This window comes from Triturus cristatus, chromosome 5_2 (assembly GCF_964204655.1).
Source record: "Triturus cristatus chromosome 5_2, aTriCri1.1, whole genome shotgun sequence".
In the NCBI taxonomy this organism is placed as follows: domain Eukaryota; kingdom Metazoa; phylum Chordata; class Amphibia; order Caudata; family Salamandridae; genus Triturus; species Triturus cristatus.
In genome coordinates this window covers 1,012,665,324-1,012,689,700 of record NC_140588.1, presented here as the reverse complement: position 1 = coordinate 1,012,689,700, position 24,377 = coordinate 1,012,665,324, and the positions used below count along the sequence as shown (strand labels likewise).

Genomic DNA, 24,377 nt, shown 5'->3' with positions numbered 1-24,377 from the left:
GTGTGGCTGCTGCTCCTGCCGCTTGCACTGTGTCTAGCACCGCACCCCCACCAGACATATCCAGGTATCTCCGCAGGGGGCAGTGGAAGTGGCTCACAGGGGTCTGCAGAGTTGGCTCCCTGGGGCCGCGGGCGCCTGATGCCGCACCACCACCTGCATCCATCTTCATAAGCAGCGAAGCACACCATTCGGCATAGATCACTGGAGAGGAGGCGGCGCTGCAAGATGAGTGTAGGGAACGGTAACGATAAATGTAGCGGCAGGACTGGATTGCTGAAGCTTCCAGTCAGAGTTAAACACTGGTGACCAGAATGTGCCGTTAAACCTGCTTACCACAGACTTGATTTTAACATGATCAGTTGAAAAAAAGCATTTATGATGCAAACTGCCACCGCTCTCAAATGTGCATGTTTGAATTAAAGCAGACTGAATCAAATTCAGGTACCGTTCAGTTAATATGCAAAACTTGTTTTTTCTTAGCACAAGGGTGGGGTAAAACGCATGCTTGGCAAAACAATAATACCATTAACAAAGACTGCAGCGTAACTTTATGCGATCTCTCGTAGAGAAAGACAGGCTGATACTGCCAATGGTGTGAACTAAGAGGGCTGAGCCGCAAACAAGACTAACTTTAAGGAAGGGGCAAAGGAAGGAAAGGCAGGCCTAATGTTACTTCACAGGCTGAAAACGTCGTGCTGCACAGTCAGTGGTGTGCACGCTGTAGCTTACATAGAGTAGAGTTGAGCCGAACTCCGTGGAATTCCACAGATTTTTTATGCAACTTCGCAGAATTCTGCGCTGTGCAACTCTGCGAACTCCACCCACCCCCATTTTATACAGCAATAAAACTAACAGATTACTACATGGAACAGCCAGGGAATATCTTGCATTTTCTGCTCCGATACTACAGAAAGCATTTAATTTTAAAAACAGAACAGACACTCGAATGCTTCAATTTCTCACAAATTTATTGGCACTGGAAGAGCAAGAAGACCTGCAACTGACCTCACGGAATTGGAACTGGTCTCTTGTGGTCCTTTGTCTATATAATGGCATGGTCTTAACTTAACCAGTAAAAAGGTTGATCAAATGTGAGTCAACATAATTTACATCAATGAACAAACCAACTAAGAAACAAAAACATGTTTTAACACTTGCTGGGATGGTCCTCTTGCAAACTTTGCACATATTCAAATTCTGAAAAAGAAGGTTTTAAGGAGCAACAAAAACCTGCAAAACAGTGAATTAAAAATTAAATGAAATAGAATTTTAATACTGAAAGCTCTTTTACATTATTTTGTTGCAAAATATCTGTCCTTTTTTATAATACAGTATATATTTTATCCAAGAAGGGTTTATTAAACACCTCCCTCCCTGTACAACTAGTACATTGTAAATTGTGCATAGCTAGAAAAGACGTACAAATCGATATCAGATTAGATACCAATGGAATATATATAATACTGGTAGAAAAGGGAAGGGCTGGAACAACCACGCAAGGAGTGCTGTTGGGCTGACACTGCATCAACCCCAAGGAAAGCAGAATTCTTCTCAATAAATCAATGTACAATTTGAAGAAAAAAAAATTGTGTAGGTGGGAAGGATGATTTCCACCAGTAATGAAAAATGTATTTTGGGGTGTACTCGTGCTTGGAATGATGCTAAACAGTGCTGAAAAACTTGGTGCTAATTTTGTAGTAAGAAATTATTTGGCACAGCAAAAGTAGGTGTTCTCCAGAATACCACACTCATCCATTGAGCCCAAGCTGCTTGTATGGATGAACTCCTTCAGGATACCTGGGCAGCGGGTCAAGTCTTCAGCAGCTATTCTTCAATGGCCAAATGAGACTACAAATGGAAGTTGTGCATGCTACAACTATAGAATAGCCCACAGTGGAGGAACGCAATGGATTGGTCGATTACAACAAACGCGCAATTGATCATCACATAAGTCGTCTCAAACACGTACACAGTTCTCCGGGAAACAAGAGCAAGGTTTGACACATTGGCCTCTAAAATGTTGTAATGGCTACTTTTGCAAAGGATTGGCATTCCCTACTAAATAAAAGCACATTCAGTTAATTTCTATTATTTTTTCCATTTTCTGCATGTGGCTTGCTCTGTGTTTCTTTGTGAACAGGCCACAAAACCCTCAACGCCAATTAGACAAAAAATTTGAGAATTGGGACAAATATAGATTTGGGGCTGTGGGAAGCAGGAAAGCCGTGAATGTCATTTTTGGGGATATAAATAATTCTCAGTTTCAATAATATATTTTTCCAAAAATGTAGAGCTATTTAATACATGTTTTATAAAAACTAGCATCAATTAACTTCTGGATAAAAAAAAAAAAAAAACAAGGATTGAGTTGTGCCACTCTAAGGCATAAAAAAACTAAAAACGCCCCAGAGGCCACTTTCACAGGTTTCATATACCAACATGAGTTTTGGTGAATAGGCTGTGCCTACTTTTTATCATGCAGTCAGCACTATTGTGTACTTATCACATTACTTATGTGGGTTTGATTTGTGTGCCAACAACTGCAACATTATCTGTATTTTCCCCAAAGATTACAAACTTAAGATAACCCAAAACCCAACCCAACATTATCAGCAAAGGGTTCCATTATTTATTGCCCAATGTCTTCCAAGCACTGATTTACAGAGGTGCTAGGTAACCTTCTTGGTTTGTGCCTTCACAATGAGCTATGAAATGTTACTGTTGGTGCACCCTCCGTTTTTGTGTAAATCAGGTCCTGGGCATCGTAGAAACTGCCCCACAAAAATCCCGCTTCTAAGGCAGTCCACCACCAGCAACATCTCCAAACTGGTGAGACACCTGTAAAAGGCGAAAGGAAACCTCCTGTGGTTATAGGCTCAGTGAACTAGCGAAGTGGTACAGTCTTTTCGGTGAAGTGGTAGGAGTCCCGGAAATACACAGAAGGATTTCAAGATCGCATTGCTCTTTGGAACAATGGTTGACGAGCAGTACGAAGAAAAGTCCTTTGCTGGTTGAGGCTCTGCATGTGCACAGACTTTATAAATAAGACCAGGGTCACTCCTCTGTAGTGGTTCCAGCACAGCACATCTAGCGCACAGACGGGGTGCAAATGGGAAAGCCCTTGGGATCAAATGGGATTGGGGGGAAATGAAGGATGGAAGGATTACATGGACTCAAATTCATCTATGCGCTGTTTGGTGTTGCCTTGGCGAATCTGACGGAGGGTTTTGTACTTGTCTCGGCCTGCCTTGACATTCTCTGCATGAAGGTGGTCGTTTGTCGTCTTCTTGGTCTCATCCCGGGCATTCTCCAGCTCCTTGCTAAGAGTCTGAGGACAGAAAGAAAGAGACAATGAGCGAACAAAGAAAAGAGATGAGCTTTGGGTCAGGGTGATTTGTGGTAGAGTACTAATCTGTGTTGTCACACTTTACTGTCAGTGGGGGGAAAAAGGCATAACATTTTATGACAGTTCTGCTCAGAGTATGTTCAACACAGCAATACTCAACAGTAGGAGACACAAAACTACAGGTCAACCGTATTCATCCTTTGTGCCTTGGTCCAAGCCCCTCTTCTACCAGAACCCTGGAAAATCCATCACAGAAAGTACTGAAAATATGGATCCGTAAAAAAAAAAAAGTTGTATCAGAAAACGTTCAGCTGAAAAGGTTTAACAATATGGCCATAATCCACCTTAAGGTGGTTTCTAGAACGCAATGGTTTGTCCATAGGGTGTCTTTGCAGGAAGTCTCTTATAGGGAGTTTATTAACAGCTCCCTCATCTACTTCCATGACATAAAATGCAGACAGTACTGCAGCAGAGAAAAGTCAAAGACACCAATACAGCCGATTTACTTAGCCTAGACTCTGAGAACAGCACATGAGGCTGGAGTGTGTTTAGAGCCCAACAACAAACTTTTCTAAAGAGAAGACCACTACAGTGCCTGCAACCCATGAAACTCCTGACCTGTGACATATGGAAGCCCAGGAAATGAAGCAAGGAAGCAAGCACTTCTGGGATGCCCAACTTTATGATAAGCCCATGCGGACCTGAAGGAAAGGCATGCACACATGACTGATAGCCTGGATGATACACTGGATGTAAGGACTACGTAAGGCATCTTGTAGCCACGGGATGTAAGTGGGTGCAACTATTTCATGTGTGCCCAGGCTCCTTTATGCAGCACAAGTACCACATTTTTCACAAACTCTTGAGTAAAAGGGATTGGGTACAGAACCACCAAAGTCTTTATAAAATACAAAGAGTATATGTTGAGAACCCAACAATACTTTAGCGTCTGAAAGAGTTATCTTGCATGGATATGGATGGGACATTCTGCAATATACTTCAAAGAATACCCATTTCTAACTGTAAGCCAACACAGTATTTTAGAACACCTAAAGTGAGCAAAGTATCTTAAAACCAAAGAAGCAGAGTGAGAAGTTAAAATATAAATTGTGGGTAATAATGAAGACTCAATGAATATGTGTTTTCCAAGTCACAATGATGACAGCAGGAAAAACACAGGATATACCAGTAGCTAACAGCATTAATGAAACTAGTTCAACAATATGAATAGATTAAGAATAATGCTATTTGTTCCATAATCTATAGACAGTCGCAAGCTGCAGTTTTGTATATATGATAGTCTGAGAAATCAAGAAAGGACAACTACTCAAATAGAGAAACAGGTCAACATAGTATTCAATCTGGGCTTCAAGATGGAGAATTTAGGCTCTTAACCGCAGAACCATCTCAATGACTAATAATTTACGTGTTCTCTCACTCACTCCTCAATCTCATGGCTAGTAGCTGGATTGCAGATTTCTAAGGTCACTGCCCCAACACTAGTACCACACGCCTCTCCCCGCTTGACATGCTTGCGCCCCAGTACCTTTAAGTGCTGCTGGACCCGCAGGTTCTTCTCGGCCTCTGTGGTGCGGTCCTCCTCACTGCGGTCTTTGATGGTCACGTCGGCTGTTAGTTCAGCGCTCGCTTCTGCATTGTTTTCATCCTGCTCGTCGTCATGCTCGTTCTCCGATTGCATGGGTTCCTGCACGTGCGGAGCACTCACTGCCAGCTTCAGCTCCTCTTTGGTCTTCTCAAGGTCTTCCTGAACCATTGCAGCCTATTGAAAAAACAGTCAGTGCCAGAGGGTTAAGTGCCTGTCATTTACAGACGTACAGCTCTCCACTGACTAACGGAATCAACGCGAACTACACAGCATCTGTGAGTGAAAGAGGAACAGAACCAAGGATCAAACTCACCTAAGGTACTTGTGTGTAATGTTGTGATGACAAAGTGTGGGTGTCTGAGGTCTGATGACAGCTGAGTAGGGGTTTGGGAAGTGGAGTTGGGTGTATTTGTTGAGCTGTGCTCGTCTATTGGTGCAAACTTGTCCTAGGTGAGGTGCGGATACGAGTGATGTGATGTAGACCACCCAACCCCAAAATTACATCATAAAAGTAACCTCAAAAAGGAAACAAACTATATTAATGTGGTTTTCACACAGATAAAAAAAAATGACCCACATACAAAATACCCTAATGTAGGTCTTGGAAAAACTGCTTCACTGCTTGGGCATAAATTCTCTCCCCTACCCCCTTAAACAAATTACATCAACACTGACTATACCACTAATTTTAACACCAAGACAGAATCAGTTACAAAGTAAAGTAAATATACCACCACCATATAGCAACAAGTATAAGACTACACACAGCACCATTTATGCCTTATTACAACGCGTGGTAAGTATATGAACAAAATGATGGTTCATGTACTCTGCTGCACACTTCCGCAAATATTTTTTGTAACAGAATTTCATTAACCTATGTTTTTATATGCCTCGTCATAGGCTCTTCTTCCACTGGTAAGTGCTCTAAACACAGTTGTTACTATTGCCCATTTTAATAGTCTCAATTAATTGACCTTGATAGGATGAAAGGCTGACTCTACGATGCACGTGTGACCTTCAGTTATCAATATTGTTGGAAAACCACTCTCACACTAGAAGGGGTGGTGGTGGTCTTCCGGAACACACTGTGGTAGCTTGGCTCGAGTGGTCAGGAAACAGGCGCAGTGCTAAGCATACAATATACCCATACAATAACCATGCGTGCATCCGTTCCAAAAACGACTCTACACCGTAAAAATTATGAAAATATTCTTTCTTTATCTTTTTCTCTTAGTTGCTGATTGGAAAAATAAATAGGTCAATCACAATATACAAGTTTCAATTAGTGCAGGTCAAATAAATATTGGCTGTTTGATGAAATAAATAGGGGTGATCATAAATAACAGGGCATAAATACAAGTGCAATATATACAGACAATTAAATACTTTGAGGCAATAAATACTGTACCAATAAATATTGTACACCATCAAGTCCCGTGGACCTATAAATATAGTGCAGCAATAAATAGGTAAAAATTCAATAAATACAGTACCCCCAATAAATAATTAAAAGTATACAGCAACACTCATGTAATCAGATGACACTTCAATTCTTAAGGGCTGATTTGGCCCAGGCACAGCTTGTAGGGTTGTGGAAGGCTTGAGGGGGGCTACTCCCTGGCTGGGACAAGGCTGAGGCCTAAGCTGAGGTAGATCAAAGGGGGGAATACCAGTGCCCTGGCTTTCTCTCTCCACACAACCTCTCTAGGTTAGTCCCAGTTCACCCCTGGCACAGTCAGGTTGGTTTCAGCACCTCCCTAGCCCCTTAGAGCAGTCTCTCAGGTCTCCACAGGGCCTTAGGCGCCCTCTACTCCACTTACTGCCCTTTTTCTGATGTTCCGACGCCGCTGGAGTCGTGTCGACGCCGTGAGGCGGTTCCGGTTCGGTCTCGGCGGCCTCGGCACAATGTCAGTTCTTTGACCACGCCGGTAGGCGGTTCCGGTCCGATGTCGGTGGCCTCGGTTCGATCTCGACCTCCGATTCGACGGCGTCGGGCAGTCTCTTCACGATGTCGACTTCGGGCGGCTCCGGTCCGATGGCGCTCTCGGCTCCGATGACGTCGGCCGGCCTGGCCTCGATGTCGACTTCCGGCGACTCCGGGGTGCGATCCTCACCCCCGACCTCCGGTGCTCCTCCTCACAGGCTCCGGGCGACTCCGGAGTGCGATCCTCACTCCCGACCTCCGGTGCTCCTCTACCTCGGTCTCCGACGACTCCGGAGGGCGGACTTCACTCCTCCGATGACGCCGCTCGCTCGACCTCGGTTCACTTCCTCCTCGACCTCTGGTATTCCTCACGACCTCCGTCGGCGCCCTCTCACGACCTCAGGCGGCTCCGGGTACGACGTCTGCTACTTCAGTCAGCGCCGCTTCTCCACCTCGGGCTCCAGGTCTCAGGCTACTCGACACCGGACTCCAGGGAAACCAGTTTCCAGGTCAGGATCTTGCTGCTTTCTTGGTTCTAAGGCCTGTTCCTGCTGTCCAGGTCCTTAGGATAAGTTTCTTCTGTCTTCTTCCCACACAGGGCTATAGGCTGGGATCCATCAGTAGGGACAAGTATCAAGGGTGGGTTTATGGACCCCACTCCAGGCACAAGTTTCCACCCCTGCTGCTTCACTCCTTCCTCCTTCACTGTTGTGCTCCTCTCTCTTCACCAGTCAGGTGCCAACTGCCAGCTCCAACTGCCAACTGCCTCTCTTATCCTCCCAACATTCTAAACGGTCTCCAACTGTCACAGAGTTCTGGAATCTCCTGGAATGTTCTGGAAGGTGCTGGTAGGTTCCAGTGGATGCTGGTGATGTCACAGGTGGCCACCATCTTGTGCTTCAGGCCCTCAGATAGAAGTTTCAGGGGTAGCTAAAATGGCTCCCTGAATCTGCATCAACATGAAAAATGAAAACAACTGAGGGAAAAAGGGCCAAGTCCTACACAACCCCCTTCCAGCCAAAAGCCAGGGTAGACCGATCAATGCCTTGATGGTCTTCCCTGCTTGGGGCGAGAAAAGGTGGACGCAGGCCCGCAACGGCAGGAGCACCCGCAAGTTCTCCTCCGCTCTGGAACCCAATGGTTCCCTAACAAACCTCCCTGGACCAACAAAACCACCCCACGGGGGCTCCCTAGCTAGTTGGGGCCAGTACCGGCCCCTGGGCCATCCAGATGTCTCTGGCCCGGGTGATCTCGCGGAGTGGGGGGCAGTAGCCCCAGGCCTGTAGTGCCCGTTGACCACTCCGGTCCTCCTCCTTGCAGTCCTAAACTGCCTCTGGTCCTTCTTCCTGGGGTTCACACCCTTAGGCTGACCAGCCTTCCGGGGCGAGGCTCTCCTCCCCCTAACTCTCCTTCTGGGGTTCCTCATCCTACCCTGCGAGGCACCCTCAGACCAACACTTCCTCCTCAGTCTAGGGCCTTGACCCCTCAACTGATCCTTCAACCTAGGGTCTAAACCCTTAGGCTGAGTCGGTGCCCGAGGCGAGACCTTCCTCCCTCTGCACCCCCTTCCAGATTTCAGCACCCTCCTAACGGGAAAAGTACCCCTGGAAGTCAATTTCGGGGGGACCCGGTTAACCGAGGCCCCACCCGCCAGGTCAGGCAACCCCTGAGCCTGGCATCCCAGCCCAGGACCTAAACCCTGAAACTGAGCCAACCCCAGAACCTCAGGCGCGCTGGTTACAGTCGCCCTGGGTCCTCCTGACACTAGGGGCTCCCCTGCACTGGATGGCACTTCGGGACAGCCTAGGCTCCCAACCTGGGGCTCCCTTGCGGAACTCTCCAGGCCCTGAGACTTCGGTTGGGGCACCTCGGGACACCTCCCCGTCTCACGCCTTCCTACAGATAGGTCGTGAGGCCCTACAACCCTCTCTCCCTGGGACCTAGCTGGGCTATCTGCCACTTCTCTCACCTCGCTGGGTTGGAAGATCCCTGCACTACCCCCTTCAGGTTCACACCCCAATGCCTCCTCAGACACCCTGGTGATGTCTTCCTGGGGTAAATATACTTCTAGCTCCTGTGAAGCTTCTGGTATGCTGCCACCAGTGTCCTCGCTGGACACACTCATCTGGAGGGCACGCAGCTTCATCTCCTTCATCCAAAGCTTGTGCGCCATCCTTTTCTCCTCCATCTCTTTCTCCAGCCTTGCTAAGTCCCATGTGAGCTGTCTTTCCTCCCTCCGGTCTGTTAACTTCCTGACTTGGGCCACAGTGTACGTTTCTAGATTCTCTAGTACAAACTCCATCTTGCCCACTCAGGTTAGAGGACAGGTTTTGTGCAGTAACAATGTAGGGTGGTACCTTTAGTAATACCTCCTCCCACCACCAGAGTAAATTTGGAAAAAACAAAAACCCATAATTAGGAAGGCCGCTTTGAGAAAACTCCCGGTGTAGGCCTATGGACTACCCACAGTTATTGTTGAGTATATGTAGGCACAGCTCTATCCCACCGCTGAACACCAATTTATGTTGGAAAACCACTCTCACACTAGAAGGGGTGGTGGTGGTCTTCCGGAACACACTGTGGTAGCTTGGCTCGAGTGGTCAGGAAACAGGCGCAGTGCTAAGCATACAATATACCCATACAATAACCATGCGTGCATCCGTTCCAAAAACGACTCTACACCGTAAAAATTATGAAAATATTCTTTCTTTATCTTTTTCTCTTAGTTGCTGATTGGAAAAATAAATAGGTCAATCACAATATACAAGTTTCAATTAGTGCAGGTCAAATAAATATTGGCTGTTTGATGAAATAAATAGGGGTGATCATAAATAACAGGGCATAAATACAAGTGCAATATATACAGACAATTAAATACTTTGAGGCAATAAATACTGTACCAATAAATATTGTACACCATCAAGTCCCGTGGACCTATAAATATAGTGCAGCAATAAATAGGTAAAAATTCAATAAATACAGTACCCCCAATAAATAATTAAAAGTATACAGCAACACTCATGTAATCAGATGACACTTCAATTCTTAAGGGCTGATTTGGCCCAGGCACAGCTTGTAGGGTTGTGGAAGGCTTGAGGGGGGCTACTCCCTGGCTGGGACAAGGCTGAGGCCTAAGCTGAGGTAGATCAAAGGGGGGAATACCAGTGCCCTGGCTTTCTCTCTCCACACAACCTCTCTAGGTTAGTCCCAGTTCACCCCTGGCACAGTCAGGTTGGTTTCAGCACCTCCCTAGCCCCTTAGAGCAGTCTCTCAGGTCTCCACAGGGCCTTAGGCGCCCTCTACTCCACTTACTGCCCTTTTTCTGATGTTCCGACGCCGCTGGAGTCGTGTCGACGCCGTGAGGCGGTTCCGGTTCGGTCTCGGCGGCCTCGGCACAATGTCAGTTCTTTGACCACGCCGGTAGGCGGTTCCGGTCCGATGTCGGTGGCCTCGGTTCGATCTCGACCTCCGATTCGACGGCGTCGGGCAGTCTCTTCACGATGTCGACTTCGGGCGGCTCCGGTCCGATGGCGCTCTCGGCTCCGATGACGTCGGCCGGCCTGGCCTCGATGTCGACTTCCGGCGACTCCGGGGTGCGATCCTCACCCCCGACCTCCGGTGCTCCTCCTCACAGGCTCCGGGCGACTCCGGAGTGCGATCCTCACTCCCGACCTCCGGTGCTCCTCTACCTCGGTCTCCGACGACTCCGGAGGGCGGACTTCACTCCTCCGATGACGCCGCTCGCTCGACCTCGGTTCACTTCCTCCTCGACCTCTGGTATTCCTCACGACCTCCGTCGGCGCCCTCTCACGACCTCAGGCGGCTCCGGGTACGACGTCTGCTACTTCAGTCAGCGCCGCTTCTCCACCTCGGGCTCCAGGTCTCAGGCTACTCGACACCGGACTCCAGGGAAACCAGTTTCCAGGTCAGGATCTTGCTGCTTTCTTGGTTCTAAGGCCTGTTCCTGCTGTCCAGGTCCTTAGGATAAGTTTCTTCTGTCTTCTTCCCACACAGGGCTATAGGCTGGGATCCATCAGTAGGGACAAGTATCAAGGGTGGGTTTATGGACCCCACTCCAGGCACAAGTTTCCACCCCTGCTGCTTCACTCCTTCCTCCTTCACTGTTGTGCTCCTCTCTCTTCACCAGTCAGGTGCCAACTGCCAGCTCCAACTGCCAACTGCCTCTCTTATCCTCCCAACATTCTAAACGGTCTCCAACTGTCACAGAGTTCTGGAATCTCCTGGAATGTTCTGGAAGGTGCTGGTAGGTTCCAGTGGATGCTGGTGATGTCACAGGTGGCCACCATCTTGTGCTTCAGGCCCTCAGATAGAAGTTTCAGGGGTAGCTAAAATGGCTCCCTGAATCTGCATCAACATGAAAAATGAAAACAACTGAGGGAAAAAGGGCCAAGTCCTACAAATATTAACAGATTATTCAGTAGTGCTCCCTCTCCACACAGAGTATTCCCCTTTTAAACAATTGCACAGAGGATCTCATGCCAAGACTGGTGAGCCAGCACTGTACTCACCCTGCCGAAGGATCCAGAGAGTTTGTCGTGCCCTGGAACCCAATTTAATTCCACCAGGTCTTGCTCAAAAGATGGGGTGAGTCCTCTATACCCCTTGAACCCTCATCTCCTACATACAGACCTGGACGTGCTCAAAAGCGGGGCAGCACGGAGTCCTCTTCCAAGCGACAACGGAGCACCTCGCGGCCACCCAGGTGTCGTGCTCAGAATTGTGAACAGAACATAATCTAAAAGGCGTGCAGAGCCTGGATGTGGCTCACACCTTCCAGGTGCAATAATCTATCTTCTGTTAGCTTTCAGGGAACAGAGTTTTCAACAAGATTTACAACAAGCAATGGCAATGCCAACAGGTCTGTAAAGGAATGTTGTATGGTGATGTGGAGCATTACAAGTATATAGCATGGGAATGGATATGTAATGGTGTGGAAGTAAAGAACTGTAGAATACTGGTGTAGGTTATAAGGTATGGTGACAGCTGCACTGTCAAGGCAGACCTATAAATCCATGTAGGTTAACATGGATAAACAAAATGCCCACAAGGGCAAGTTCTTTCTTGCAGAACCACACAACTTCTGCCAAATCAAAACATGTACTCATGATTCCCAACATGTGGGCAGAGCCAAAGCCACCCTCTAGTGTTGCTCATATAATTGTTGCGACAGCTGCGCTGTCAAGCTGGACCATAAAAAGGAGGTAGTGGGACTAAAGACTTAGGATGAGGTTGGAGTGTGAGCAAGGATGTCAGGCAGGACCTGGCAACTTTGTTGTGTTCTTGAGAAGGGAGAGTGGAGAGGTTCTGTAGCTTGAGGAAGTTCTGGTATTTTCTTTTGGGTGGGGAGGATGTTGGGAACAAGCATCCATTTCTGGGGGTTGGGGTGGTAAAAGGGGCAAAAGCCAGAGGAAAGGAGGGGAGTTGTACTCTCTGTGGGAAGAAATGTGAGGAAGTACAACAGGAGCAGAGCGAGGGAGAGAGTTAGAGAAGTACAGAGGCCTCTGAATGCCTTATTCATACCTCAACTTTAAGGTGTGCACCAGGTTCTCAAACCCAGGGACAATTTTGTGGAGAAAGCTGGCCCTTCAACAATATAAAATTGAGGATCGAGCAACCACTCGCCCTGATCGGTGTTACCGGTGTTGCAATTGCACTATTCTTTTTCACCCTGTGGCACTTGGAATCAACCAAAGAATCGTATCCCCACCCCGTGCTAATAAATAGGGTTGCCCAATTCTACATCATCCTTATACACAGGATTCAAGTTACGCCCTCCATTCATTTTGCGGTCTACCACGTCCCTTTCCACGGAGGACTAAAGTGATTCCTCGCATCCTTTTTCGACCCTGAAAAGAATTTACACACTCCATGCTATGTGATCCACAAGACATTCCCAGCACCCCCTTGTACCTTCTGTTGCCATTCTTCAGCCTCATTTTCCTTCTTCCGTCTGGCCAACTCCAGTTCACTGATGGTGGATGTGAGCTCTGCTAATTCAGCAGCCTTTGGACAAAGAAAAGAATATCTTGGTGAATGATCCTAGCTTCACTGCTACTAGGTTCCTATGGGCCTTTTACCTGCAACAATATCACCCGCTTGAACGAACGGAGACGCAAACCTGGGCACGTGGAACATTCCCAAGCAGCAATCAACGCTGTAAAGAAGTAAATACATGGCTGCTACTTGTCCTCTTAGCAAGTAAACAGTCATGCTGAGGTGCTCGATGTTATCGACGTTCGACCATACCCGGGTTGGTGCTGGACACAAGTTGATGAAACTAGAGGCTGGATGTTGTTGTACTCCGTGAATTCACTTGAGATATGTACTGGGGTTCTGCTCCCACCCTACATGCTGGCTTGGTACTGCCATAACCCGTTCAACACCCACACTGTGCGTCCATCACTGCTTCTAGCTTTACTTACAGACTAACAAATGCTTGAATATTACTGAATGCCACAGGGATTTAATCTTCACTAGTCACCATTAATTTTATCCATTAGGTTTCACTCCATCTTATGCGACGTTTGTAAGTTTAGAATCCTGTTCGTTTCTAAAAGTCAAGTATGTAGGGGAGTGTTGAGGAAACTATCAATCAACAGCATTTGGTTCCGTCAAAAGATTAACGGGCGGGTTGTCTACAAGATAGAGCTGCGCTTACTCCGGCTTGTTCACTCTGAATTAAGCCTTCCCAAAAACAAGCTGCCATTTATCTGGTCGTGACATCATCACTTAATGTGCAACAGCCAGGCTCATGTTGCACCACATTGTGCCCTCCGAGTAGCAGGTGAAAAATTACCATAAGAGACCACCAATGACTATAAAGCCGCTCTTAGACCCAGAACGTCAGAGGGAAGGGTCAAAGATACTGGGACGCAGACACTGGACAAGGAGCCATGTGCCCTAAAGCAGGCACACGTCTCCTTGCCCTCAACCGAGGCAGAAGGGGACAACACTACTGCTTCTGCCAGCATAGGCCATTTTAATATCTGGAGCAGTCAAGAGTAGTTTTGTTTTCCCTCTACTGCGCCTGGGACTGGGGAACACCACAGTCAATGGTGTACCAGCAACACAGGGCATTACAGAAATCTCCTATAACACAACGAATGTTTAACCAGTGCGCTTCCCTGAAAATGTTCCTGGATCCCCCACGTCACTTGCGTCAATAACCAATGTGAGCTCAAGAGAAAGCGCATGTACTCACCAGCTGCTCTTGGGTCTTCTGCTGATCTTGAGCCTGCCTGAGGAGTGTCTCTTTGGCCTCTTCTGCAGCTTGACGTTCCTTCGCCAGCTTCTCGGCTTCTTCTTCAGCCCTTTTCCTCTCTTGCTCCAACTCCAACGCCCTGAGGGTCTGTTCCTCTAGTTCTAAAAAGAAAGGAGGAAGGATAAACATGACCGGTGTCTCTACCGCATCTCTACAGTCTTATCGGCTGATGCACAAACCCATTTTGTGATCGCAAAGCCTATGATTTGCAAACTTTTAGGGACTGCAACTGCAAAATGGCTTTTGCGATTTGGTGACAGGTTACCGAATCACTATTTGGAAGAGGTGCGCTTCAGGTGTCCCTTTCAAATAGAGATTTGTTACGGTATCAAGGTTTTACAGCCAAACTCTAGTATTACAATTTTTATGGACACCTTAATGGAGGTGTTAACCCAGTCACACACAAAAAAAAAATAACACCTTTAAATGTAGCCCCATTTCCTTTATGGAAAACTGGCCCCATTTAAAAAAAAAAATTGTTATTGTTTATTTAAAATGTGATCACAGACATGGTGGCCTGCTGATGGATGCTAGCTGGCCACGATCGCTGTGATGGCATCCAATCATAGTTAGTCGGACTGTGCAACATATCTCATGGATAATGATGAGGCAAGTAGGGTTGCAGCACTCGACAATTCAGAATTTTGTGAACCAACCTATTAACCCATAGGTCAGGTCACAAAATACCTTTACATTCCCTTTCAGCGTTCATTATCCCATCACTGTACTGCTTGCCATTAGCTTCCCCTACGCCTGGCCACAGCCTATGTCCTACACCAAAAAAAAAGGGGTTGCATAGAAATTAGCAACACTTCAGAAGTGGTAAGACAAAATCATTTGGGCATTTTAAATTTCTTGGGAAAAAACTGAGCCAGCTACTGTATGTGATAATATCAGGAGGATTTGTAATTAAATGTATGATTCACTATTGATCAAGAACCCACAGCCTGTACGCCTTGTTTGCACATGGTTTAATTCAGGATGTACAAAAACCTTAAAAGGCGTTAAAAAATGTAACTCACAAAATCCCGCAGGATGAAGTGGAGGTGAGGGAGGCCAGAAGGAATTACAAGAAAGCTATCGAAAAGAGAAAGGCGGATATACGAACCAAGGCCTGGTATGACCTGGAACAGGCAGCAGTCCTACAAGATAGAGCCTTTTTGTGAAATTATGAATAGGCCCATATTCACTGAAAAGCCAGAGTCCGGTATTGACTGCCGTATTATGGAGCACAAATGGGTTGCTCATTTTGTAAATAATTTTTACCAAGAAATGTCTGGGGAAAAAAAACAATGGTCTCTGCTGAGCCAATTGCAACCGGCACTAGTTTATTTTAGGGGGGGGGGGGGCGGTGTTGCACAGCTGTACTCCGCTGAGCATCAGGAAAGGCAGCAGGTCCAGACGGGGTACCAGTGGAGTGTTTTTTAAATAGAATTTAGATCTCTGGGGACCGCTCTTTACAAATGTTTTTAGGTCTATAGTAGTTGGGGGTTCAGTCAGTCACAGTTCCTATATGGGATTCAATTGAATCAGGGAGTTTCTATATATGAAAAAAGGTGATAAAACGTTCCATCTAACTACCGCCTGATTGCATTGCTAGACTCTTCGGGAAAAAATCTTTGGTAGGGTAATTTAAGGGAAACTGGAAGCTTGGGCAAGTGAAAACTCTATCCTGGGTAAATATGTCAAGGCCGGGGGGGTGGGGGGGGGGGGGGGGGGGGGGGAGGGGGGGCTATACACATGACCTTTATGGACCTCTCCTGTGCCTTTCACTTAGTGGATAGAAATAAATTGTGGGACATCATGTGGGACATGCGGGAGTAGATTCATCCATACTGCATGTGCTAAAAAGGCTTCAACAAGATACGAATATGAGAGTACGTTACTCCCAGTTAAGTGACCAAGCCCAACATCCCTATCCAAGTTTCCCCATGGTGTGAGACAAGCCTATATCGTGGCACCTTTATTATTCCTTTTTTATATTAATGCCCCCGACTCCCTTTTCAACAGATTGTACCCCTAATTTCCCCAAATTTAAGTTTGCGCCTAGTCCTGGTTTTATTATACGCGGGCGATGCCGTCCTTCTTGCCCGTACTGCAAACAGTCTGCTGGCTCTTGTAGATGGGTTTTACAGCTTTAGGCGGAGTGGGGGGGGGGGGGGGGTAAACCCAAGGTAAATGTTGAATCCTATATTTTAACAAAACAAGCTACTTAAAGTGGATACGTGCCCATAAAAGAGCAAAGGGAGCTAGACATCTATAAACATTAACACTTTCAATTCTAGCACTGTTTTCAAATGACATCTGCTCCTTGAAGTGAGCAGGCTACGGGGACAAACCCCTGCCTCAATTTGTAGTGGGGGGTTAACTCAAGCAGGCGCTCTTTAATTCCTAGACGTAGCACATGCAGACCTCACAGGCCTGCCCCTACTAGGTCACTCTAAACAAGGAAACAATCTACAAAGTCTCCAACACATCAAGGCGATAGCTTTGATGATAATATGCTGTAAAGGATCTGGTTCCAACGTGGATTGCCTGTTAACATAAGGCGAGTCAATGTTTAAAATAAAGCTACGAGGTACAGCTACGGATGGACAATTTGTGCAGCTGGAGTTTACAACCAAGACAAGCAACCAAGGAACTGTGATGATCAAATGAACATTACGCACTAGACCAGTGGTTCTTAACCTGTGGTTCGTGGGCTCCTGAGGGTTCACAACACCTAATCATGGGGTCCTCGACTGATTAGAAAAATAACTATCAGCAGATTAATAAAGCAAGCATATATACATTAAACAAAAAAAATATTTAGAGGAAAGAGCTGCCTGTACAGTAGCTTCTCTTATTTCAGTGTTAAGGAAAGGTAGATTTCAATAAGTTTACATTTCAAAAGTCTTCCAGTCTGTACTCCAGACACAACCTTTTTTGTAGTGATGCCCCTCACAGCAGGACTGTCTCCTGCCTGCAGCACCCACAACAGAGGCACAGAGAAGTGTGAGGGCACTGCACTGAAGTGTCATTAAGGTAGACAATTGCTTGGCCCCACTTAAATGGTCCATTTCAACCTGCAGCTCCACCTCTACGTGCCCATAGCATCAACAACAAGCATTGGCATAACCAATAGGTCTCGCCTTTAGGACCTTATAAGTGTTTAGCTTTGCAACAGTTAATGTTGTAGCACCAAGGATATTGTGCTGCATAACTAAATACTTATAAGGTCCCAAAAGCGAGACCTATTGGCAATGCCAATGCTTGTTCATGATACTGTCTCGAAGGGTCGGTCAGAATCGCATGGAAATTGCTAACAAGGAAGTGGAAACAGCAGACACACCAGTCAAGGGATAATAGCAGACAACGGTACATAGAATCCAAATTACATGCGCAAAGTGGAGGATTTATGAGTGCAAGGTTGTCACAAAAGGATGCCGCATAAATGGGATTTCTTTTACTCGCTAATATGCCACACTGATGTAATATTGCTGGAGAGTAAATCCCACTTAAGGGGGGGTGAGACAAGGTTTCACTAGAAAGTTTAAGAGCGAAGTGGAGAGTTAGAAGGTATTTTTTTTTTTTTAAATCCTCTCACCTCTTCTCACTCTTGAAATCGTCATTTACTTTTGTCAGTGGCAGCAATAAATCCCTTTCGGGAAGCGATTACCTGCGACTGACGTATTTTGCACGGTACTTCAGGAAAGTGCTGTTATTTGACAAAAACCGTAAATCTCCAGCCATCTGATGGTGTAAAAATCTTGGTGTAGATTAATAACTTTTTGTTTGCACAATCATGCCATCTGAGTCGTAGCACTTATGTATGTATTTCAGTGCAGTTGAAAACGGAGGATACCTAACATGCACCCATCGAGTAGATCTGTATCAGGGGAGAGCTGGCGCAGGACCCCCCTTCTCTCTCTCTCTGTCATGACAGGAGCGTTTGCAGCGGGAAGGGTGTTCGGCGCAGATGTGCTCCCTTTATGGCGCCTAACTTTCACTTAAAAGCACGAGAGGCAGGGGGAGGCCAAAGCTATTAAGGTATTCTTCGGCAGTTCAACAAAGACAGGAAGCGCCCCAGTTAATTGGAAAGCTGAATGAAAAGTGGGTGGGGCGGTCGAAGGAATGCTGGGGGGCGTGGGAAGGGGTTAAGAAGACTCATTATCAAGAAGACGTGACCCTCCTTTCGGATTTTTTTTTACAGACGTTTCTTGTGATGGTGATAGTTCTACCGAAGGGCGTGCATTCTCAAATTCTAAACCTGTCCACGATTAGTGTTTCCATATTGACATCAGTCAGGTTCTAAGGACGTTTGAATGTGTTGACACCAGAAGGTTACGTTTTTATTTTGCAAGAAGTGAGAACTCTCCGGAGAGTTTGACATCGTACTCATTCGGAGCCCCGCCGCTCCCACTACCAAAAAACACTTCAAAGATCTTTCACCTTCTGCAGATATTACTTAATTGTTACTTCTAGCAAGGCACATGCTGATGCTAATTCCTGGTGTAAAGAGATTTCAACTTTGTAGCTATAACATATTGGTTTGTGGTTTTACTGTGTTCAACAACAAAAACTATATAGAACACAAAGAGCGCCGGGAGGGGGAGAAGAGAAGATGCAGAAGAAGCGACTGAATAGGGGAGAAGACGAGAGGAGTTTGGTGAAGCAGGGAGGGAGGATGGAGCGGCAGTGAGGAGAGCCACTGCAGAGGCGGAAAAGAGTGACGGGAGAAAGCAAAGAATGGACAGATGGGGGGCGGCATAAGAGGGCAGTGGATAAACCGATAATGGCAAAAGGTAGTACGAAGAAATCAAGTGGAAAGAGGAGGCGATGGGTGTAAGAACTGCAGAGAGAGGGGAGAAGGAGGAAAGAAAAAATAGTGAAAAGATCAGGGAACCTGGGCGATGAATGCATAGATGGGGGCTGCAGCGGGATAGAGAGAGGCGGAGGGAGTTGTGTGTGCGCGCGCTCTAAAAGATTTTTTTTTAAAAAGCACACGAGTGATGCGCGCGCGACGGCAAAAGTGAAAGCAGGCTGGCGAGTGGTGTGCGATGTGCACGCACCATGACGAGAGCGGAAAGCCAGATGGTGCCTCTGCTAGCGCGTAACCACACGCTCTATGCCACCCAAAAAGCTGTGGTCAGGCTTTTTAAAGCCCACTCACTAAATGTCTCGCCAGAGCAGCGCATGCGCTGTCTCAGGCGAGACCTAAAAAGCACACTGGTTCAGGAAGTCTAATCAGCAGCTGTTTTCTGAGAAAGTTTTCATTGAATTTGTATAGAGAGCCCTCTCACCACCTCCTCACTCACACGCCACCAGTGTTTTCCTCCCCTGCCCTCCAGCCAATGGAATGAAGGCAATATACTTCCACTGTCTGGGAAGTGGTCCTTATCTTCCATCTGGTGTCAATGCATACCAGGGTCATTTAAATGTATTCCACTCTGCTGTATAATTAATTAATTAATACAGCGAGTCAAACCTGAGGATGAACCCCCCGAATCTTTTTCACTGTGTACATTTCTTCCCATGTATTTTCTGGACATGCGTCCAGCCATTATTTTTCTCTTTCAGCCCTTGAGCTAATCAACTGACCTGGCTGGATCGGTAGTCTAGCAGTAGTCAAGCAATGGAGAGATGGTTTACCTGTTTCTAGTATCTAGTAAAATGTCCAATATAGCACAATCTTCACAAGTAAATAATTCTATATTTTGCATCTTAAAACTGCATGCGGTCTCAAAATATTTACTATGTTCCTTAAATCTGGCATTTAAAAAACTGTCCTTTCATTTAAACTTTGGTTTATCACCACTCCATTTTTCTTCTTTCAAATGTCCCTCTCCTTACCTTCCATCCTCTACATGCCTCCTCTGTCAGAGCACAACCTACTCTGACACATCCACCATTGACTTTTCTTTATTTCAGCAAATTTTCCAAGGCTCATTTACAAGATCACAATCTCTCCTTCCTCTGCTGAAAGTTAAACATATGTAACCTTACAATATCTAATCTCCACTAACTCCTGTATTAATCCCACCAACCATGTGTTTTAGTTCCCCCCCCCCCCTCCGACTAATTATTTCGACCGACCACTAATACTTGCGTCCACCATGAAGAAAAAAAAAATGACTGCATGGAATGGTTTGCTTTGAGTGCACAAGACTAAACCCAATAAATAAACATTAACCAATAACACTGAACTAACCATCAACCTTGGGTCCCGGAGCACCGTGCTGCCCGGCGTAAAGCACTTCGATGCCTCATCAGGGGTAGTAAGCACTATATAAATGCCATTACAATAATACAATAAAAAAGCAACAATGAAAATTGAAGGTTTTAAAACACTCTGTAAAGGAGAAGGAATTTGGAGTTGAAACAAAAAGATTAAGTTGGTGCCCATATCTAGAGTCGCGAGAGCAGCAAAAGTATAGCAAATGGATTCTAGAATGGACAAATGATGGTCTCAATTGAAGCAGCACTGGAATGTGCCAACAAAAAGACCATGCAATAGGAGCAAAACAATACATATGCTAGAGTCTAGCATAGCACTAGCATGCTATTGTGGCATAGTCCAGCTGTAGGGGGAGAAAATGCTAAAAGGCTTCACACTACAGATTTGTGCCCAAAGAGCAGTCCAAACCTTGCTGTGCTTTCTTCGTCTGGTCCTCGATCTGTCGAAGCCTCTCCATCAGCTCCTCTTTCTCGCGCTCGATCTTTTCTTTATCCTTCTCTGCCATTTCCCGCTTCTTCTTCTCGTTTTCTAATAGAGCACTATGGGTCAAAAAGATCTGTCAAAAACATGCCAAATCATACACGCAGTGCACAAAACACAAAATATTTTATATGAAGAGGCAACAAGAAAATATGAAATGCACATCTAAAATCACCTACGATATCTACAACACTCATCTCTCAAACATTTAATACCCAAATACCATCATGTCAGCATGTAAACAATGTGGAGATCGCTAGGTTAATTCACCATCATAAATTAAGTCCATGTATATTTTTGGCAAAAATGGGCCATGGTGCGACGAGTCACTTCTTCTCATGTCCACATATAAAATCAGCATCTTAATGCTTTTTTCAAGGTTATCGCTCCACCTCATTAGGTCTCGGCTAGCGATGGCTGCGCTTGCGCAGTCTCGCTCGCGAGATTTAATGACATTGAGAAGAGGGGCTTGCACCCGCCCCTCTTCTCTCCTGTTCTCCATTGGCTGGCCTCTTAAATGCTGGCCAGCCACTGGAGAAGAGGTCCAGTCACTCCGATTATGCCCCGTCCTTTTCGGATCGGGGGGCGTGTTTTTTACAGAAAGTCTCATTGTCTCCTCCAGCCAATGGCTGGAGGAGAGAAAAGACAAACACGCCCCCGAATCCGAAAATGGCGCTGCCTTTCTCCGAGGCATTTCTTCTTGGCCTCGGAGAAAGGCGGTGGTGTCTTCCAGTGCCCTCTTTACTTGTTTTAAACAGGATGATAGATTTCTAATAAAACCTTCCTGGCTAGAAGCACACATTAAAATGAGTTGGTAAAAAAACATCGATTGCAGGATTTCACTTGTTCCCAGGCACTCACACTTAAACTAACTCCAGTTTACCACACGAATACCACTCCGGAAAACTCGGGAAAGAGGTCTTCTCACCAGGTGAAGAAAATTCGCTCTTTTCAAGAACAAACAAGGAAAGATATTGTGGAACTCTGTGTTCACTCTCTCGCCATGCTGAGACTTGGAACGCAGAGTTAAACCACTGTTAAGAATCACACCAGCCTTCAAATACGGCTGTGATGTTTGGTAGACGACAAATAGAGCGTCCATCTTTAAAGTTCCGAAGTCTCGTGCTTAAATGCAATATCTATATCGTATATTAGAAAATAAAATTACATTATGCTTCAAAATTAAAACAAAAACAAGTGTTTCTTGGAAACCCATTTTATTGTATAAGTAAACAAATTAAGGGAATGAGGTAATGAAACCTACATTTCATCCCGTGTATGTAAATTATTAGTTGTTACTGTCGTTTAAATAACTAATAGTTCGGATACGTTTTCGAGTAGCAAGAGTCTATAAAATCCATTGTTGACAGGGCTGTTTGTCATGCTTATTGTGCAGAAAGATAGTGGAAAATGAAAGCTGTTATCATGGATGTAGGAAGGTGGATATCTGACTATGGTTACCCCCAACTTTTTTGCCTAGTGTCTAGCTGGTTTTTCGACTTAGTTGGCCTGAGATCCGGCCATTCAGGGTCTCAGGCTGTCTGCTCTCTCTGTAAAATGGACTCCATGTACCCTAGGTACATACACAATTGGTAAGGATCACCTTATTGGACCCTGTACAGTGTACCCTAGGTACCCAGGGCATAGGTGTACCCTAGGCCTCCCAGGGGCTGCAGCATGTATTATGCCACCCCTGGTCTGGCCTTCCAATCAGACACAACTGGCTGATCACTCAGCTGGGGCAAGGTCGTGTAATCACCCCTTGCTTAGGTATAGTATGCCTATATCTACCCTTATATATAAACACATGTGTACCTATCAGTCACTCCTATGGCAGGCCTTAACAATCCTGGAGGCAGAGTGCTTGGTAACATGTGAGATGGTGCTCTAGCATGAGCTGAGCCTGTCTGCAGCTTTCGGAACCAAGTCCTTATAGCTGTTCTATGATATAGCCTACCATATACTCTTAAAGTGCCTTATAATCTTAAACGGTTATGGTAACTATGGTTTGGCTTTATCAAAACATGTCGTGTAAGGTGTCTAACACTTTGGAATAATACCCCCATACCATTTCTGGTGATGAGGATATTATTCCCCCCTTCTAGAGGGAGAGACATGTTAAAATCCTACTTTGCTGTTTAACTCTAACCAAAGCCTCAGCATCATAAAATGGATGCTGCTGCCACAGACACAAGTCTGACCTCCTGCTGCTGGGAGTGATCCCAGCCAGGGAGGCCTGGACAATAGGTTTCCTGCTTGGGGAGGTGCTAGCACCTCCCCAGACAGCCTTTAGTGTATTGGGGCAGGGTGGGCTGAAAGGAATGAGACATGCCTGGGGCACACAAGGTGTTCCTTGCATAGTCCAGTTCAAACCGGCGCTGGGGCACTCCAGCCCCAGCTCTGGCGCGAAACTGGACAAAGGGAAGTGGGTGTAACCACCCCCTCCCAGGTCCCACCCATAAGGCGTGACCTAGCAGGTATCCCAGCCCCCCAGATTAGTATAAGAGTGGGAGTTGGGCCTCAAGACTTTAGATTATCCTGAACCTGCAAAACTGAACAGAAACTCTGGACCTTCGACATTCGACGAAAGAAGAAGACTGAAGAATCTCCCTTGTAGCCAAGGAGTGGCTACCCTGTGCAAACAAAGCGGTACAAAAGGGGGTGGTGAAATGCCAGAAACCGGTCCTAGGAAGCTTGTTTCCGGTCCAGGGAAGGCATGGCTTTGCAGTTCGGGCTGGACTGTTCCCATGAGGCACAGGGTCAGACTGATTTGCATATGGCCATGTCTGAACTGGGGTGGCAGAGTGGGCTAAAGAACGGTGATGGATCAAACCCAGATCTGTTGACTGGGTGTGAGTGTTTGATTGGTTCTGATGCTCCGTCCATCACCACCCCCTTTTGTACCGCTTTGTTCGCTATAAGTTGGCAGGGTATGCTCAGACGTGAGTCCCTTGCTCACTTTGCCACTGGATTCAAGCAAGCCTGGCTGAAGACGGCTGAAATGCCAGAAACCGGTCCTAGGAAGCTTGTTTCCGGTCCAGGGAAGGCATGGCTTTGCAGTTCGGGCTGGACTGTTCCCATGAGGCACAGGGTCAGACTGATTTGCATATGGCCATGTCTGAACTGGGGTGGCAGAGTGGGCTAAAGAACGGTGATGGATCAAACCCAGATCTGTTGACTGGGTGTGAGTGTTTGATTGGTTCTGATGCTCCGTCCATCACCACCCCCTTTTGTACCACCCTGTGCAAACAGGCACCATCAAGAGACTACCCTTTGCTTTGCGACCGTTCTACGAGGAACCGACTGCAGAGCCCGACCAGAGCCTTGACTTCCAGACTTCTCCGACCCTCATCCACATCTGCAGCAGAGCTGAGATCCGTGGAGGCGACGAGCGACGTGGGACCGGCTACCTGGAAAAAGTGGCTAGTAACTGCACCATCTGCTTCGAAGATCAGCCCCCCACACTCCACGAGTCCTGCGTGGGGCCCTTCAGCATTTTCCTGCTTGCCGCGTCTGTCC

General features: G+C 46.4%; 1 protein-coding gene across 1 annotated transcript in view; it reads right to left on the bottom strand.

Annotated features, from left to right (window-relative positions):
- Positions 1-950: 950 nt before the first annotated feature.
- The window catches only part of MSN (moesin), a 250,128-nt gene continuing 226,701 nt past the window's right edge, over positions 951-24,377 (bottom strand). The window contains exons 9-13 of the mRNA XM_085608290.1: positions 20,787-20,917; positions 14,102-14,262; positions 12,811-12,903; positions 4,893-5,126; positions 951-3,328 (exon numbers count right to left, since the gene is read on the bottom strand). Coding sequence (XP_085464416.1) covers positions 3,164-3,328; positions 4,893-5,126; positions 12,811-12,903; positions 14,102-14,262; positions 20,787-20,917 — 784 coding nt within the window. The 3' untranslated portion in view covers positions 951-3,163. The remainder of the gene's footprint in view (positions 3,329-4,892; positions 5,127-12,810; positions 12,904-14,101; positions 14,263-20,786; positions 20,918-24,377) is intronic.